General features: G+C 47.2%; 2 protein-coding genes across 2 annotated transcripts; both read left to right on the top strand.

Annotated features, from left to right (window-relative positions):
• Nucleotides 1-165: 165 nt before the first annotated feature.
• On the top strand, nucleotides 166-1,935 carry RBP5 (retinol binding protein 5). The gene is made up of 4 exons (XM_065849913.2): nucleotides 166-402; nucleotides 661-839; nucleotides 1,308-1,409; nucleotides 1,795-1,935. The coding sequence occupies exons 1-4, from the start codon at nucleotides 330-332 to the stop codon at nucleotides 1,846-1,848; spliced, it is 408 nt and encodes a 135-aa protein (XP_065705985.1). The 5' UTR covers nucleotides 166-329; the 3' UTR covers nucleotides 1,849-1,935.
• A 4,836-nt stretch (nucleotides 1,936-6,771) lies between these two features.
• On the top strand, nucleotides 6,772-13,663 carry C1R (complement C1r). The gene is made up of 11 exons (XM_065841917.2): nucleotides 6,772-7,085; nucleotides 7,883-8,111; nucleotides 8,344-8,536; nucleotides 8,711-8,854; nucleotides 9,002-9,198; nucleotides 9,692-9,839; nucleotides 9,929-10,050; nucleotides 10,644-10,722; nucleotides 11,121-11,261; nucleotides 12,195-12,269; nucleotides 12,379-13,663. The coding sequence occupies exons 1-11, from the start codon at nucleotides 7,078-7,080 to the stop codon at nucleotides 13,194-13,196; spliced, it is 2,154 nt and encodes a 717-aa protein (XP_065697989.1). The 5' UTR covers nucleotides 6,772-7,077; the 3' UTR covers nucleotides 13,197-13,663.
• Nucleotides 13,664-16,437: the final 2,774 nt, after the last annotated feature.

Raw genomic sequence — 16,437 nt, 5'->3', positions numbered from 1 at the left:
GGCGTGAAAAACGGCTGGCGGGAGGGGGGCGGGCTTGCCGCTGATTGGCAGCCGAGAGTTAAGCAGACCCCCGAGGAGGTAACCTGTCGCTCTCACGTCGCCTCCAGCTGAGGCGGAGATGCTGGAGGCGGGGGCAGTCTCAGCCTTTTCCGCGCCCCCCGGCGCGGGGACTCTTACTGCAGCGGGACTCCGGGAGCCGGGCTGCCCCGCAGACCTCGCCGCACCGCGGGAGAGGGACCGGCACGCCCGCTGAACGAGCTCGGTCCCAGCTCCGTGCGTGTTCCGCTGCTTTCTCCTTCTCGCCATCGGCCCGGTTCCTCTGCCCTGGGATGCCTCCCAACCTCACCGGTTATTACCGCTTCGTCTCCCAGGAGAACATGGACAATTACCTGCGTGCTTTAGGTAACTCCACCTTCTTCATTCCGCTCCTTTCTCCCTCTTGCTTCCGTCTGTCTTCAAAAATGTCAGCAGTTTGGGAGGGGAGGAGGGGTTTTGGGAACCCTCTGGTCGTTCTGTCTGCGACCATCACTTTTGTGCTGTGGTGTGAGAGAGGAGAAGACATGGTTGGAGCTTCCTGACTACGAGTGGAGGATCTGTGGGGATGCAGTTAGAGAAGGGGTGCAAGTCATCCACAGATCTCCCCTCTCTCTCATCCTCCAGATATCAATGTGGTCCTGCGAAAACTGGTTTGCCTCTTGAAGCCCGATAAAGAGATCATCCACACAGGAGATCACATGGTCATCCGCACGATCACCTCCCTGCGGGACTATGTTATGGATTTTGACCTGGGAGTCCAGTTTGAGGAAGATCTGGGACCCGTGGATGGACGGAAATGCCAGGTGAGAAGCCCAAACAGTGCAGTTTGACAGTGCACTGGAGGGCACTAGAAGTTCAGGGAATTGCTTCAGCTTTTGTTTCACAAACCAGATGAGAGCCCAACCCAAAGCTGGCTTGTCCCCACAGGTCCAGGAATAAGTGGTTCTCTGAGTAAATCACTCACAGTAAAGGAGAAGAGCACTGTACAGCCAGAAGCTCAGTACTTTGGGATCCAGAGGGTACTATCCTCTAGAGCAAAGCTCTGAAAAGACAGAGTATCAGGCCACTTGGCAGTACTCTGTTGCACTTCGAAGCCAGAGGGTCATTCACCCTCCCATAGAGAGCATCAATCCCAAGGAACCACCAAAGACACATCAGGGACTGCATTTGAACATGTGTCTGACAGGAACAGTCAGTGTCATTGCTGGAAACTTGTATTGCCAGGATCCGCTTGCCTTGGAATCACGTCTTCTCTCCTCCTTTTTTTTCAGACCACTGTCTCCTGGGAGGGTGATCAGCTGGTGTGTGAGCAGCTGGGAGAGAAGAGGAACCGTGGCTGGAGGCACTGGCTGGAAGGGGATCAGCTGCATCTGGTGAGGAGGGGTCCAGGGCAGCTTGCTAAATCCCAATTGCAGTGGGTGGGGGGCGACACACAGTGTGGGTGCTGCAGGTCCTGAGCCAGCTGTGTAGCTTCCAGCTCCTCTCAGACTTCAGCCCCAGCTCCACAGGGGCAGCCACCCTTTCACACAAATATCTGCCTCCAGGGTTTAAAAGTTAACACAGCTCAGTAAAGACGATGTCCCTGCTCTGCCCTGCTGCCTGATCCACTGGGGCTTTGCGGGGGTAGGAAGGGTGTGCAGCAGCATGTGGCCTGCAAGAGCAGCATCAGGAGGGCAAACAGGGCTGTGGTAACGGCAGCTAGCATCCAAGGAGTGGAGGATCCAACCTAAACTCATCTTTCACCCCCCCTTTCCCCAGCGCATGACTGCTGAAGACGAGGTCTGTGTCCAGGTGTTCCAGAAAGTGAAGTGATGCCCGGCTGGATGCCCAGCCGGGACCCTCGCTCCTGAGTGAAAACTGCTCCGGGATTGAAAACGAAACAAGACCCGAGAGAGCCGAGCCTCCTCGTAGCAGCGCGTTTTCTTGTGCTTTGCCTCTCGCCCTGCGGCGGCGGAACGGGCCGGGGCGGGTCGGGACCTCCCGCGGCCGGGGGGTCACGGCGGGGCCGGGCCTGCGGAGAGCGGAAGGCGGGGAGAAGAGGTCGCCAGGGTGGGCCGAGGCGGGGAGGGCGATGGGCCGTCGGCCGCACGGGGGCTTATTTCAGAATAAGAGTCAGTCAGGGAGGAGCGGGCCGGGGGTTACTCCACGGCCGGCCCGCACCGCCACAGCTCCCACGCTCCTCCTGCTGCCTCCGCCGAAGCCAAACCCCGCGCTGCCCCCACTGGGGCGCAGGAGGTGCTGCCTGAATGGGCAAGATTGACTGAGGCTGTGCGTTCTTCCTCAATCACCAACACCTGCCACCTCCTCTTGTGCCCTGCGGATGCTGCGTTCTTCTCAGGATCCCGGAATAACTTGTCCTTCAAAGTCAAGGATTTTCATGTAATCGTGTGAAGTCCAAAGGTTGGGGCAAGAGAACTAACCCCATGTTCACTGCGCTCCTGGAAAGGTCCCAAGGATGAGGAAGGTTCAGGCTTTCCTCCTGGTGTGAGAAAACATGGCCAATGCCTCTAGCCCCTACACTCCCGACATTCCTGACAGTGTCTCCACATGGCCATCATACCTCTGTTGGGTTCACAACTCCTCTCTATAATCAGAGACCAAGGGGCAGAAACAAAGGAGGTGATGTCCCCTGAAAAGTCAGACCAGTGCCAAAGACAGAGACTGCTAAAGACACCCGATGGGAAGTGCACAAACCCACAGCCACAGGGAGTTACTTCTGAAAGAAACTTGCAGTTGCCACCCAACAGAAAGTTGAAGGGGAGTGTGCTCAGAAATGCATAGCTACTGACATCACAGAGAACCATGAGGTGGCGAATTTTGAAAACACAGGCCCTTTCCAAGCAGAGAAAATACCTTCTTTTTTTTTTTTTTTCTTTTTTTGTTTTTTTTTTTTTTTTAATTCTAGCAGCTCATCTAAAACAGTAATATTTTCCAAAGAGCTTCTTTTCAGGGACCAACTCAAAAGGTGAGTACCATAAGAAAAGCATTCTTTCAGAATATGTGATAAGCAAGGGATCAGGGGAGCTGCAGCTGTACCTATAATATCAACCTCTGGCTCTTCGGGGTTGTCTCTGATGACATCCCAGGCTGCAGCACCTTGTCAATAGCCACAGTGCAAAAGTATCACTGGGTGGTACACATTCAAACCCAATGAGGAATCTCATTGATGCCATCTGGCATGTCATTTAACTGCTCCATGCAGACCTCCACAACCCACCATTCCTTCTGCCACAAGGAGCCTCTACATTACTTTTGTTGTATCATGAGGTTGCAAGAGGCTGAGCTTTGACTGATGCCAGCTGAAGTTGGTCCAACTGTTTCCCTCTTCCTACTCCTCCATACAATGAGAGTCCTCTGAGCTGCTTTTGATCCCCAACACCAAGCTCACTTCACCATGTCCAGGCTGATATCTTCCAGTCTGTTTGACCAACAACTAATTAACTAATTTCAGTCCCTGCTCCAAAAGCTCGTACAAATTTTCCTTTTCTGAGCCTACATTCTGGTTTGGTGATAGATAGCTATTGTCTTCAGGTTGTTAGCCAGACTCTTTCAGGAGCATGCCAACCACCTCCATAATTGTCACGTAAGCCTATGATGTGATATACTGAGTGCATTGCATCTGATTGGTTGCCAGCCATCATATATCTATAACAGTCTCTTATATTCAGAAACCAGCCAGTTTTGCCAGCATCATAGGCAGGAATCACCCACCTCATGTGGTCCACAGTCATAATAAACACAAGGCATAGTACTCCAATCTATTCTAGGGTTTCAGTTAGTAACTATCAGCACTATTTCACTGTTTTTTCATTTGTAACCATGCTGCAGGTGCAATGCCTAAGCCAGATGGTGACTTTGCACGACAGTACCGTATCGCTGACACATGAGCCTGTGAGAGATGAGGATGCTAGCGTGAGGCAGGGAATAAGGTGTGATATTGGGAGGACACTGACTTTGTTCTTGCCTCTTGCTGAACGGCTGGTGCTGCAGAACTACCTCCCTTCTGGGGTATTGCACTTGGCTTTGCCCCTTAATTCAGAAGACACAGAAACAGACGGTCAAGATCCTGCTGCTGCTCACTATCTCATACCAGGGGAAAGACCCACGGTTAGAGTCCTGAACCTTCTTTTGGTGTAAGTCATTGTGTGAGTCCAATGCAAGCAGGTCACAAGTACAACCAGAGGCCACGAATGCAATTGCAAAGAGCAAATTTATTTTTGTTACCTCGCTACATGGGGATTTCTGAAACAGCACCCGAGTTCCTGGGCAGAGGTGACAAAAGCAGAGATGCAGGCACTGCAGAATTCAGCCGTGGTCAAAGATGAACAAGCCTGCTCATTTTGGTCTGTATATAGGGATTCACACAGGCTCAATTTACCACACTGCTTTGATCTTTGCCTGCAGGAATCTCAAGGATATATGATAAGCTGCCTTTATGAACCTTTTCACAGCCCTGTTATCTAAACACAGAGGTTCTACTTGTGATTTATGTGTTTTCCTACACCCTAGCTGCAATCGCTTGAGCGTATTTACAGTTCTCCTCGCCATTCTTCCACTATTCCCATCTTCTCTGTATCAGCCAGAGCTGCAGGAGTGGCATGATTTGTTTGAAAGAGTGGTAAGCCACTGGGTAGCACAGGTCTGGCTGTGTGAAGTTCAAGCCTTATGGTGTTCCCAAAAGGCTGCAATGGGTAGTCAAACGGAAGAGTTGAAGGTGGAATGCTCTGGGAAGACAGCTCAGTGTTTACAGGTGAGCCTGGGCTTGTGGCCCTGGTGTACTGTAGGGCAGGTGGTATAGCTGTAGAATGCTCAACAGAGGTATTTCTCTGTCTTCCTTGCTTCAGCTCTGAGGATAAAGCATCCAACTCATCTTCTCCTTCTCCTTCTCAGTGGATGACAGGGTCTGCATGTCAGAGGATGATCTCAGAGGCTTTAGAGCAGGTTTGTTTCCAATGACCTGCTGCAACACACTGTATTCAAAGTAGGAGTCTCTCTCCATGAGAGGATGTTGGCATCTTTGACCATGCTGAAGATGTACAGTTTTTCTACTTTGCTCTGATAGTGTCTGGATTTATTGTACAGTCCTCTTGTAACCCAGTAGGCAGCAAACAGGTGCTAGTTTTGGCATTCTGTGGTCCTACATGTATTTTGCCCTTAAGCAAAGAAAGGCACAGACATCCTTCTGAGGAAAAAATGGCTCCTGCCTAACATAAAGAAAAGATTAGCACAGAACATCTGAAGGGCAATGCTACCAGTTGGAGCACTGGAGGAGGACTGAGGGCATAGCTGTATGGTTCAACTCAGGTGGGTCTATGGGACGTGTTATAGAGATGGGCTGCTCCAGTTAGGCATATCACCAACTAACCACTCTTGCTTTACCAGCTGAAGCACTCTCCTAGTACCCAAGATGGTGTTATCGGGGCAGGGGGAGGAAATGAAGACATGGGAGATTTGCCTTGAAAGTGCCACAGGGAACTCCCAGTAGTGCTCCCTGGGTATAAAATTCCTTGTCAAGAACACACTGAAATTATCATCTTATAAATTATTCTCGGTCACATCTGTCTATCTGTGCCTTGCCAGGGAACACTTCCCACCAATGACTTCTTCGTAACAGATCTCTCAGTGAGTATTAGTTTCCGGTGCTTGCCAGCTACTTTCCAGATGTGGTTTCTGAGTAAAAGCTTCTCTTTTGGGGGGACAGTAAGCCAGCAGAACCTGCTCCGGCATGGCACAGCACAGCAGTGTTACTGCCCAAGTATGTTCGCCACACAGAGGAGATGTTTGGGCAATATGAAGTACTGGGGTAATGTCCCCCACTTAATTTTAATTCCAATGCCTTGGACCATATGGTGTTACTATAGAGGCACTAATTAGATGTTCATGTGATGTTTTGCAGATAAAAATTCAAAGGTGTTTGATGAGCAGGTTATCTAGTCTTCAATGCACTTCCATAAACTTACCAAAGAAGCTTTCTTCACTCATTTTAACACTGTTTTCATCTTTATTCAACATGTTTTTGTAGCTGTGAATTATTTCCTATTATTTAGATGCAAGGAACTTGCCAGTTTCTCTGAAATGACAGATGATTCTAAGAGAAAATGCTAAAATTATGTTTTACCTCTTACACTAAAGTCTTAAAGTCAAGGAATTTTAAACTGTATAAAGTTGGTGGCACACCATACGTGTCTTGAGCACTGTGTTGACAAAGGCCTGAAAAGTGTTTCTGAGTTGCTATCTTTTCTCATTTCCACACTAAATACTGACAGCCTTATGTATCTATCTTGTTTCTCCTAAACATGCTTGCAGAACAGCAAGAAGGGTTCTTGAAAAGGGACTTCTTCGCAGAATGCTTTGATTTCTAATTAATTTTAATTAATTAGTTCATTTTTATTAATATCTATTTAACTCAAATGTCTGAGGTTTCTTGCATTGCCTGAAGAAGCTCCTAGTTCCCGTCTCATAAAACCCGAAGTACTCTTCAGCAAACCAGAACAGACAAAACCTGACTCCTATGACAGTTTGAGGGTTTTTTTTAAGTATAATTAAACTTAATTTAAGCTTAATTTAAATAAATTAATTTAATTTGTTAAGACTAAAATTTATTATCTTCTTCCTACACCAGTAAGCTGCCCAGAAGGAGTCAGGGAGACTTCCTAGGAGGACAATTTTGAGGGGAACAAACTGAGAGCAGCTGCTGGATTGCAGATCAGACCCTAGGAAGTGTCTCAAGCAGTCGTTCATCCTGCCTTCTCGCCCACAAGGAGGAGCTGGGCTCTGCCTGGCCGGGCTGTGACGGCCCCTAAAAGCGCTCCCGGCGGCCCGCGTTCGCATGCTGGGGGGGAACCAGCAGCTCGGCAGCAGCTGGGCAGCAGAGGGCAGCAAGCGCCGAGCCGCGGGAGCCTGGTCCCCTGCCAGGGCCGGGCTTCTCTTCCTTTCCCCCGCCTCTCCCCACCTACCTGATCGGCCCCCGGGCTCGCTCGCTGGCCGCCGCTCCGGAGCTCCGGCCGGGGCAGCGGGGAGGACGGGCCGGGGGGCGAGCGCATGGAAATGTGAGTGGGGGCGGCTGGGGAGGGGATGCGCAGCCACATCTTTGCGGGGAGGGAAAGGGGAGGGTTAAGCGATTCCAACAAAGGAGAAGAGGGCAAAGGGGCTACACTCATGGTTACTGTCCCTCTGTTAAAGCTTTGCTAACATGTAGGGTTGAGGAAGAAGGATCATCCTGGCTGATATTTTCATGAGATGTCCGCAGTGAGCTTCTTTTGGAGGAACACTGACAGTCTCGTTCCCCAGAGGGGAAGAGGGGTGACCTACAGAATGAGAAAAAAAACATGAGGGGCAACTTTTGGAGGAGAGGGATCAAGGCATGACTGGGTAGAGGGCTGCCCAGGAGGCGCTACAGGATTGCTGCTCAGCAAACTGAGCTTGAGATCTCCACAACCTCACCAAAGGAACTGAGCAGAGGTCCTAAACTAGCAATAGACAGAAATGGCCAGCTGGCCCAGAGCCAAGGGGAACCAAACTTCCCGTTTCTAAGGGACTCAGCCCCATGACTGCTGGGAACAAGCAGATGTTGCTCAGGAAAATCACCCATGTGTTTTCCAAATTGCTTTCTGGTTTGATGAATCTCTTTGGCTGGGTCACAATGCCTTGCTGGAACCTGGGTGGTGCTGATGTCTTCATTTCAGCTGTCCTTGTTCCTGAGTGACCCAAGCCAGAAGCTGTACCTGCAACTAGGCCTTCTGTGTTTGGATTCCATTAGACAGTTCACAAGTCACTTGTGAAGTCTCCCCTGATTTTGGATGACCTAATTTTGTTAAATGTCATAGTTTACTTGCCATGTTCACAGGCACGTTCCTTTTCTCCTGTGGGCCTTCCTCTTTTTTGGAGTGATCAGTTCCAGTCCAGTGCCAAGAAAGCTTTTTGGGGAGATCAGATCTCCTGGCTATCCCAAGCCATATCCCAACAATAACATCAGCATCTGGGATATCCATGTTCCAAAAGGCTATGTGGTGAAGCTGACCTTCAGATATTTTGACCTGGAGCCGTCTGAGTCCTGCTTCTATGACTATGTTAAGGTATGTGTATAGATATCTGGGCCAAGGGGTGGCTGGAGGTGGGAATCTAGTGGCCAGCATATGCAAAGTCTCTTCATTCAACAGACCTCCTCTCATGCTTCCCACAAAGGAAAGGGAAGGAGATAAAAAGAGGAATGGGTGGAGCAGGTACTGGCAACTCATGGCTGGGTAATGATACGTGGAGCAGGCTGAATCTTATGAGGCTACAGTGATTTTCCCTTAACCTTGACAGATCAAAGCAGACAAGAAGAACTTGGGCCGGTACTGTGGCCAGCTTGGGTCAATCACAGGCAATCACCCAGGAAGAAAGAAGTTTGTATCTAAGGGGAACAGAATGCACTTGGCGTTTCATTCTGATTTCTCCAATGAAGACAATGGCACAGTGATTCCCTATAGGGGCTTCCTGGCCTATTACCAAGCTGTGGGTGAGTAGGCAATACCCTCACCATGCAGAAAGAAGCCTGTGTGGCTCCAATCAGTTTTCCTCCTTGTCAGACAAATAAAGAGAAGCTGTAAGCAAGGATATGGATCTCTATGTACTTTCAGTGTACAGCAGAGAGGTTTAATGCTTTCCTCCTCTCGTCCCTGTATGTCTTCAGATCTTGATGAATGTGACCCTAACAATGCTGCTGAGGAAGACGAAAGGCCTCGGTGCCAACATGTCTGCCACAACTATGTGGGTGGCTACTTCTGTTCTTGCCGGGCTGGCTACCAGCTTCAGAGTGACCTCCACTCCTGCAAAGGTAAATTTAAATTTTGAAAGATCAGAGGATTCCAGGGAAGGAGCCCTTCAGCCAGATAGGGTGGGAGAAGTGACTTAGAGAGCAGTTGATTGGGCTGCAGAAGTCACAGCTCCACAATGTGACCTCTACGTTCTCCCTCTATAACAGTGGAGTGCAGCAGTGAGTTGTTCACAGAGGCATCTGGGTACCTAAGCAGCCCCGAGTATCCCCAGCCCTATCCTGAAGACCTTCAGTGTAACTATAGCATCCGTCTGCAAAAGGGCCTGTCTATCTCCCTGAAGTTCTTGGAACCCTTTGAGATTGATGATCACCAGCAAGTCCACTGCCCTTATGATCAGCTTAAGGTACTGGAAATTAGTAAACTACTTACAACCCTGCTGCCAGACTTGGACAGGAATTCTGAGTACACCCGTATTTGGATGAGAAATATGTGGTCAGTATAAGGAGAATGCCCCAGTATGAAGGACTGAGATCTTCCCTTGTCCCTCCTTCAGTGCATGCACTCTACCATTGTCCTGAGGTCAGAGGCTCTGGGTCACAAGCCCTTGTGAGTGGAGCCAAAAAAATCATCCTTCTTTCAGTTTTATCTACCTTTGATTTAATCTCAGGATTTAAAGGGATTGATGGCTCTGATTCCCATGATAAAGGAGGTGAGCTTGTGGCATGTCAGCCCTTTGTTCTGATCTGTCAGTGCAGAAATCAGCAAAAATGGGTCAGACAATCAGCCCTGTTCACCATCATAGGCACTGTGGCAAACTTGGTCTGGATTGAAATAGGAATATTGGGGCAGAGACACATGCGTGTTTCTGTCCCTGTGACACCTGTTTTCCCCATCAGATCCAAGCACATGGGAGAGAGATTGGTGAATTCTGTGGCAAGGAGTCACCTGGCAGCATTGAAACCAACAGCAATGAGGTGGACATCCTCTTCTTCACCGATGAGTCAGGGTTCAGCCGTGGCTGGAAGATCCACTACACCTCGGACAGTAAGATATTTCTTATGCAGAGGCTATTACAGCCCATCTACACCATTTGTTAATACCAATTCACTTTGTCCCATTCCATTCTCTAAAAGAAATGCGGTGCCCGCAGCCTGTCCCACGAGATCAGTTTACCATCATCAGAGACCCGCAACCTGTGTATCAATTTCAGGACTATTTCATTGTCAGCTGCAAGACTGGGTATAACCTGATGGAGGTGAGATCCCTTCTCTACTCCCTTCAGTAATATTTAGGCTTCTCTTCAGTTTGTGTAAGTCTCTGATCTTTCAGTAAAACTTTCCTTTGGGGTTTCATGCATGGTAACCTCTTGCAATTCCTGCTTCTTCCTTGCTTTTGTTGGCTTTCTTCCAGTGGTTTATCCTTTCCTAGTTCCCTTCCTCACGCAGTTACCATTTCACGAAGCCCTGGTAGAAGATGAGAGACAAAGATCCCATGAAACACTGGTGAACAAGAATATCTCTTTGGAAGGATATGAATTCAGACTTGAAGCAGCAGATGTTACCTGCCTCCCTTGCCATCTTATTTCCAGGACTGGGTAGCACCCCAGATCTGTCACACTTTCATTGTTGCTGGCTGCTGATACCTTGGCCTGCTATGAAGAATTTGTAGCCTGTGGCAAATGCAGGATAGAGGGAAGGCAGCCAAGGGAGAGGACAGCAACTGGAACAGACTGCAGGGGGGCAACTATTGGACAGAAGTGAAAAGATGGGCAGATAGAATAAGATTTTAATGTGGGGAGGGAATGTAAGGCTCTCTACAACCGACAAAGATGTTTTCTTTCCCATGCAGGGCAACCGAAAGCTGCCATCCTTCACAGCTGTTTGCCAGGCTGATGGCACATGGCATCAATCCATGCCCCGCTGTGAAAGTGAGTGATCTGAGAACAGGGATTATGCCCCCTGCTGTGGCTTTCCCCCTCCAAGAACATAATGAGTTCAGACTCTATAACTCAGTTTGTCTGTGGCCATAGACTCATGGATATACTGGCTGGAAGGACCTGCAGAGGTCCACAGTTGACTTTCGTTACATTTTTCCACTTGCAAAAGCTTTAACGTTTTTCCTCCCTTACGAAAACGCATAAAACATCACCTATAATGTTGTAACATCTAAAAGCAAAAGATCCCGGTCTGGGATCCATTTTAGAACAACCTCTCTCTGCCCACTGTACTAAGTGGTCCTTGACATCATGGCCACAATCCAAGTTGAGCCTAAACCTGCAGGCGGTAAGGTTATCTTGTGATTATTCTGTTTTTTTCTTTCTTGTAGTTGTGAACTGTGGCAACCCTACAGACCTGACCAATGGGGCATTCAGCTATGTTAACAAACCTGCAAACAACAGCTACCAGTCAGTGATCACGTACCAATGCAATGAGCCATATTATCACATTGTCACTGGAACAGGTGGTGGTGAGTCCTAATCGCACACAGGCATTGAAATCTGTGTGTGAAAAGCCTGCTTAGATTTCCAGTTAGAATTGTCTCTGCTCCCCAGGCTTGGGGCTCCCCAATCTTTCCTTGGCTCTGCAGCATAGCTCCTGAGGCTTCTTGTCTCAGCCTATTCCCACCCTGCTTCATTCCCTGAGTCCATCACATCCTTCCTCTACACTCTCCTTAACTTTTGCAGAATATCATCTTCTCTCATCTGTGATGTACTCTTCTGTAGTGGATTTCATTATTTCACTGAAATTTGAGGCATGGTGCCTAGGAATCACCAAAATTACAAAACTTTGCTACACCAGCCTGAGTTGCTATAGATGCAAATAAATAAACTTGTACTCCACTCCACTGTAACACTGTTTACCTCTTTGGAATATTGTTCAGCAGCAGAGACATCTAAGGGATAAATAACATACATACAGAAAAACTGATTTTTATGCAGCAGGTCAGAAAAACTAAGGTAAAGTTCAAAACCATTCACATGCCTTCTTTTTGCACCTATGATTCTACAGAAGTAGTGCCTGAGCTTTACTGATCTCCTTGGAACTGAGGTGCTTGGATGTACATGCTATCCAGAGGGAGACATTCCAGACTGTACCACAGGTGGCTTTTCCTGGGAAAGGGTGCCTTTGGGATGGAAGGGTTGAGTGCAGCATGTGGGACACCGTGGAGAGAGGAACCCCTGGAAAATACTATTCTATTCCATTCCATTCCATTCCATTCCATTCCATTCCATTCCATTCCATTCCATTCCATTCCATTCCATTCCATTCCATTCCATTCTATTCTATTCTATTCTATTCCATTCCATTCCATTCCGTGCTGTGCTGTGCTGTGCTATCCTAATTTTCCCACCTCATGACTGCAGCCCTGGGTCTCATTTACTTCCCTCTCATCCTACAGACAGATTCACCTGCTCTCCTGAGGGAACCTGGGTGGATGGAGATGGCCAGGTGAAAATTCCTGCCTGCTTGCCAGGTCAGTAAAAGACTCTTCGTCTGATGTTTACTGATTCATGCTTAGAGTCAGTACAAAGCCAGGACATCATGCAGGGAGGGGATCATGACTTCCTTGCATTTCTCCACAGTGTGTGGGAAGCCGGTCAGTCCCGTCACTGAAGTCCAGCGGATTTTGGGTGGCAAGTCAGCAAAGACAGGCAGTTTCCCTTGGCAGGCTCTGACTCACATCCATGGACGAGGGGGTGGTGCGCTCCTAGGTGACCGCTGGATCCTGACTGCTGCCCACACCATATTACCCAAAGAGACAGCCAGGAACAACGTAAGCCTGGACCAGCTAGCAGAGGAGGCTGACATTTTCCTCGGTCACACCAAGGTAGAAGAGCTTCACAAGATGGGTAACCACCCTGTACGTAGGATCTTTATCCATCCAGACTACAATCCTAACGATGAGCACAACTTCAATGGGGACATAGCCCTGCTGGAGCTGGAACACCCTGTAACCCTGGGCCCTATGGTACTGCCCATCTGTCTGCCAGATACTAGCAACAATACTTTCTACGCAGATGGGCACATGGGCTATGTGAGCGGCTTTGGTGTGGAAAAAAACTTTATTTCAAATAGTTTGAAGTATGTAAGCCTACCAGCGGTTGCTCGAGAGAAGTGTCAGAGTTGGCTGGACAGTAAGAAGAGAGATATACCTGTGGTTTTCTCCGAGAACATGTTCTGTGCTGGCTTTCTCACAGTCAAACGGGATACCTGCCAGGGGGATAGTGGGAGTGTCTTCACAGTGTTAGACACAGAAAGTGGTCGCTGGGTGGCTACCGGTATTGTTTCTTGGGGTATTGGCTGTGCTGAAGGTTATGGCTTCTACACCAAGATCCTCAACTATGTGGACTGGATCAAAGGGATATTAAGGGAGGATAGCCGCTCAGTGTTGCTGTCCTAGTAGCTGAAGAATCACTGATAGGATATAAATTTCCAGACACAGCAAATCATATCTAAAGCTTTTGATGGTGTCTGAAAGGCTTTCCAAACACACATGCCATGTAACCTTCATCATGAGCACTTCTGAAAGTCACCAGAGTGTTTGATGAGTTCTTGGTGGTAGTATCAAAACTTACCAAAGCTGCTGTACCATTGGCAGTTTGTGGGACATCTTTGTGGATATTCTAGCTCTTCCAAATCTTATTACTGGATGAAGCTTTAATAAGATAAGAAATTCTCGTGACAGCAAACATGTTATTGTTTGAAGTGCTGACAATATCATCAGACTACTGCAGTCAACTTTTGTACTCTATTGTGCAGGGCAGCAGACTTTCTTGAAGGATGTGGTACTTTGTGCTGAGTACAGTGTACATATGCCCATTTGCATTAGTGAGATTCTATTAATATTAAAATAATTGCTGGAGAAAACAGGTGTGTTATGTTTTTCTCTCCTTTTTTTTTTTTTTTTTTAACAACTACTTAATATTCCCCATCACCGAGAGCAACTTCTGGACTTTAAATTGGCATTGCTTTACTTACCACTAAAGTGTCTCCAGTTCTGCAATGGTGGTGGCAGTTGCTCACCTGTAACAAAATTGCCATTAGATTAGGAGTCTGAGACTCCAGGTGGCTCCAAGGAAGGCAAAAATAAGCTGTCTGTGTGATGCCACATTCAAAAGACAGGAAAGATGGCAGCTAATCTCATGGAGAAAAGAGCCCAGACACCTTTACTGACCAGAATTTGAAGACAGGCTTTTTTATGCTACGTGAAGTAAAGCTCCAACTGTAGGACAGCAGCTCTAAAATGATACTGACTCAGAGAGATGACCTCTCTTGTGTTGTGCACTTGTCCACTCTCTGGAGTTGTCTCTTGACTAGTTTTCTTACTGCAGAACAACCTACCTTTTTCTTGTGAGTCACTGAGAGAACTGAAGTTTACAACAGCTTGATAGGGGAACTCTGGGGGTAAGGTCATAGTTGCCTTCTTGCACTGTTTTCTGTATGATCCATCTCCAGATCTTTTCAGGTATCAGTATCTCTTATATACTTCTGAGATTATATACCACATGAAATTGCACTTCTGATATAAATTCATCCATGATCTCCAGGGTTCAGAATTGTGTTGATTTTTCCCATATTTATGTGCAAGAGGGGAGTATAAGAGGCAATGAGAGCATGGAAAACCATGATGTCCAGTTGTACAGAAGCAATGGATAAACACTGGTCTGGGAGGGAGGAGAGAGAATGAGGCATATGCAACTGAGGGGGGTGGTATTCCAGGTGAAGAACAGGGAATTTCTAGAATGCTCAGTGAGTACAGGTGATAAGAACAACAAAATACCCAACTCTTCAGTCCTTGTAAAAATTGAGAAAAATTATTGAGAAGCCATCATAAAGAATCTCCTGCTTTGCAGGACACTAGGAAACCTTGGGAAGCTGAGGCATGGAGAATAGATGATTTGCCCCCAAACCCTATAGGAATCTGTGACCCTCATAGAGATGGTCGTCCCAGCTAAATAGATATCTTTCCTGTCTCCATTCAGCCACATTTCTGTTTCTGTTCTCCTCTCTGCTGTCCTTAATTGATTCCAGCATTTGTCTTCTTGTCCTTTTCCCAAAAGATTGGAATAAATCAGTAAGCTAGTAAGTAATCATGTGACACTGCTTGCCTGAGTGGCTTTGTGGTCATAGAAGCTAAGGAAAATGTGTTACCTTAGTTCGAAGGTCACTTTTTCAGAACTTAAGATAGATTCATTTTCCCCAAATTGTATTTTGTTGAGCCATCACTGTTGCTGAAGTATCCACCACATACCAAAGAAGCAGCTTTCTGATAGGCCGCCATAGCGGTCTGTAAGATTTCCAGTACCTTTTGCTCATGACTACCCCAAATGTTTGAGCACATCTGTATTCTTTATGGAATTCTAATACACACTGTGAAGTTATAAAATATTGCTACAATGACACCACTTTGTCATTATTGTTTCTTTGCCAGTATATAGTCACCTCTTTGCACAAGACGAATGTAGGCTAAGATTGCAGCCTGGACTAGTTACCAGGGATGGACACTACTTTTTTGTGCTCCAAGAGGTGAAAGCTGAGATGAGTCCACTTAGCAACAAGAAGGAATGGCTACAAAACGTCATACTAAAGTTGGCACATACAGATATAAAAGTGAAAAGCATTCAACATCCTGTGGCTCACAGTTGCTCAGGAATGTAGTACCAGATCCTTGTTTACCAGCCCAACAACAAAGCAACCTTTTGCTTGTTACAAAAAATTGAAAGTGCTTGAGCTGAGTGCAGGAATCTATATGAAATCTCTCAAGAGCTGGACATACCCATTTCCCAGACTCTCAGAAAAACTTAGCCTGGAAGAGTGACAGCAGGACTAACTACCAAGCTTCATGGCCTGGCCTGGTCAAGTTATAAAGATGTCCAGGGACAGAGATTCCCCAGTCTTTTACGGCACTTGTTCCAGTGCTGACCGACACCCTGGGAAAAAAGCCCAACTGGAAATTCCCATGTTACGATTTGTGTCTATTGTCTCTTGCTCTGTCACCGTTCACCTTTCTAAAGGGTCTAGCTCTGTGTACTCTCTAGCCCTCATTTAGGTAACTCGATATAGCAGTTATCTTCCCCTCTTAGCTTCCTCCGTTTCAAGCTGACCAAACCCAGCTTCCTTCATCTTTCATCACATGCTATCTGCATCAGTTCCCTGGCCATGTTAGTGGAAGGATACATGTGAGGGATACAGGATTTTCTAGAGCAGAAGACAAGCCTAACATATGCCAGGTAATCTTCTCCCACAACTCTACCTTCCCTAAATCAAGCAAGCTTTATTTCTTGATTAACACAATAAAGTTTGAAAACATAAAGCCATAAGGACAGATGAATGAAAGGATTTTGAAAATGTCTCTTCTGCTCAGCTTTATTCAGAAGTCCAAAGTATCATTGCTGGTAATGGTTGGTCAATGAGACGGGATCATCTCAGAAGAACTTCAAAAAGACTCTTAGGTAGAGAGGTGTGTGGGAATAACAGAAGTTTGTTGTGGAGAAGAATTGTAAATACGCTCAAGTAACTGCAGCTGGGGTGTAGAAAAACATATAAATCACAAGCAGAACCTCTGTGTTTAGATAACAGGCCTGTCAAAAAAAGTCTTAAGGGCACCTTATCAGACATCCTTGAAATTCCTTTAGGCGTGA

This window comes from Patagioenas fasciata, chromosome 1, assembly GCF_037038585.1.
Source record: "Patagioenas fasciata isolate bPatFas1 chromosome 1, bPatFas1.hap1, whole genome shotgun sequence".
Taxonomy (NCBI): Eukaryota; Metazoa; Chordata; class Aves; order Columbiformes; family Columbidae; genus Patagioenas; species Patagioenas fasciata.
The sequence above is the reverse complement of the archived record's forward strand: the minus strand, read 5'-3'. Positions and strand labels throughout refer to the sequence as shown.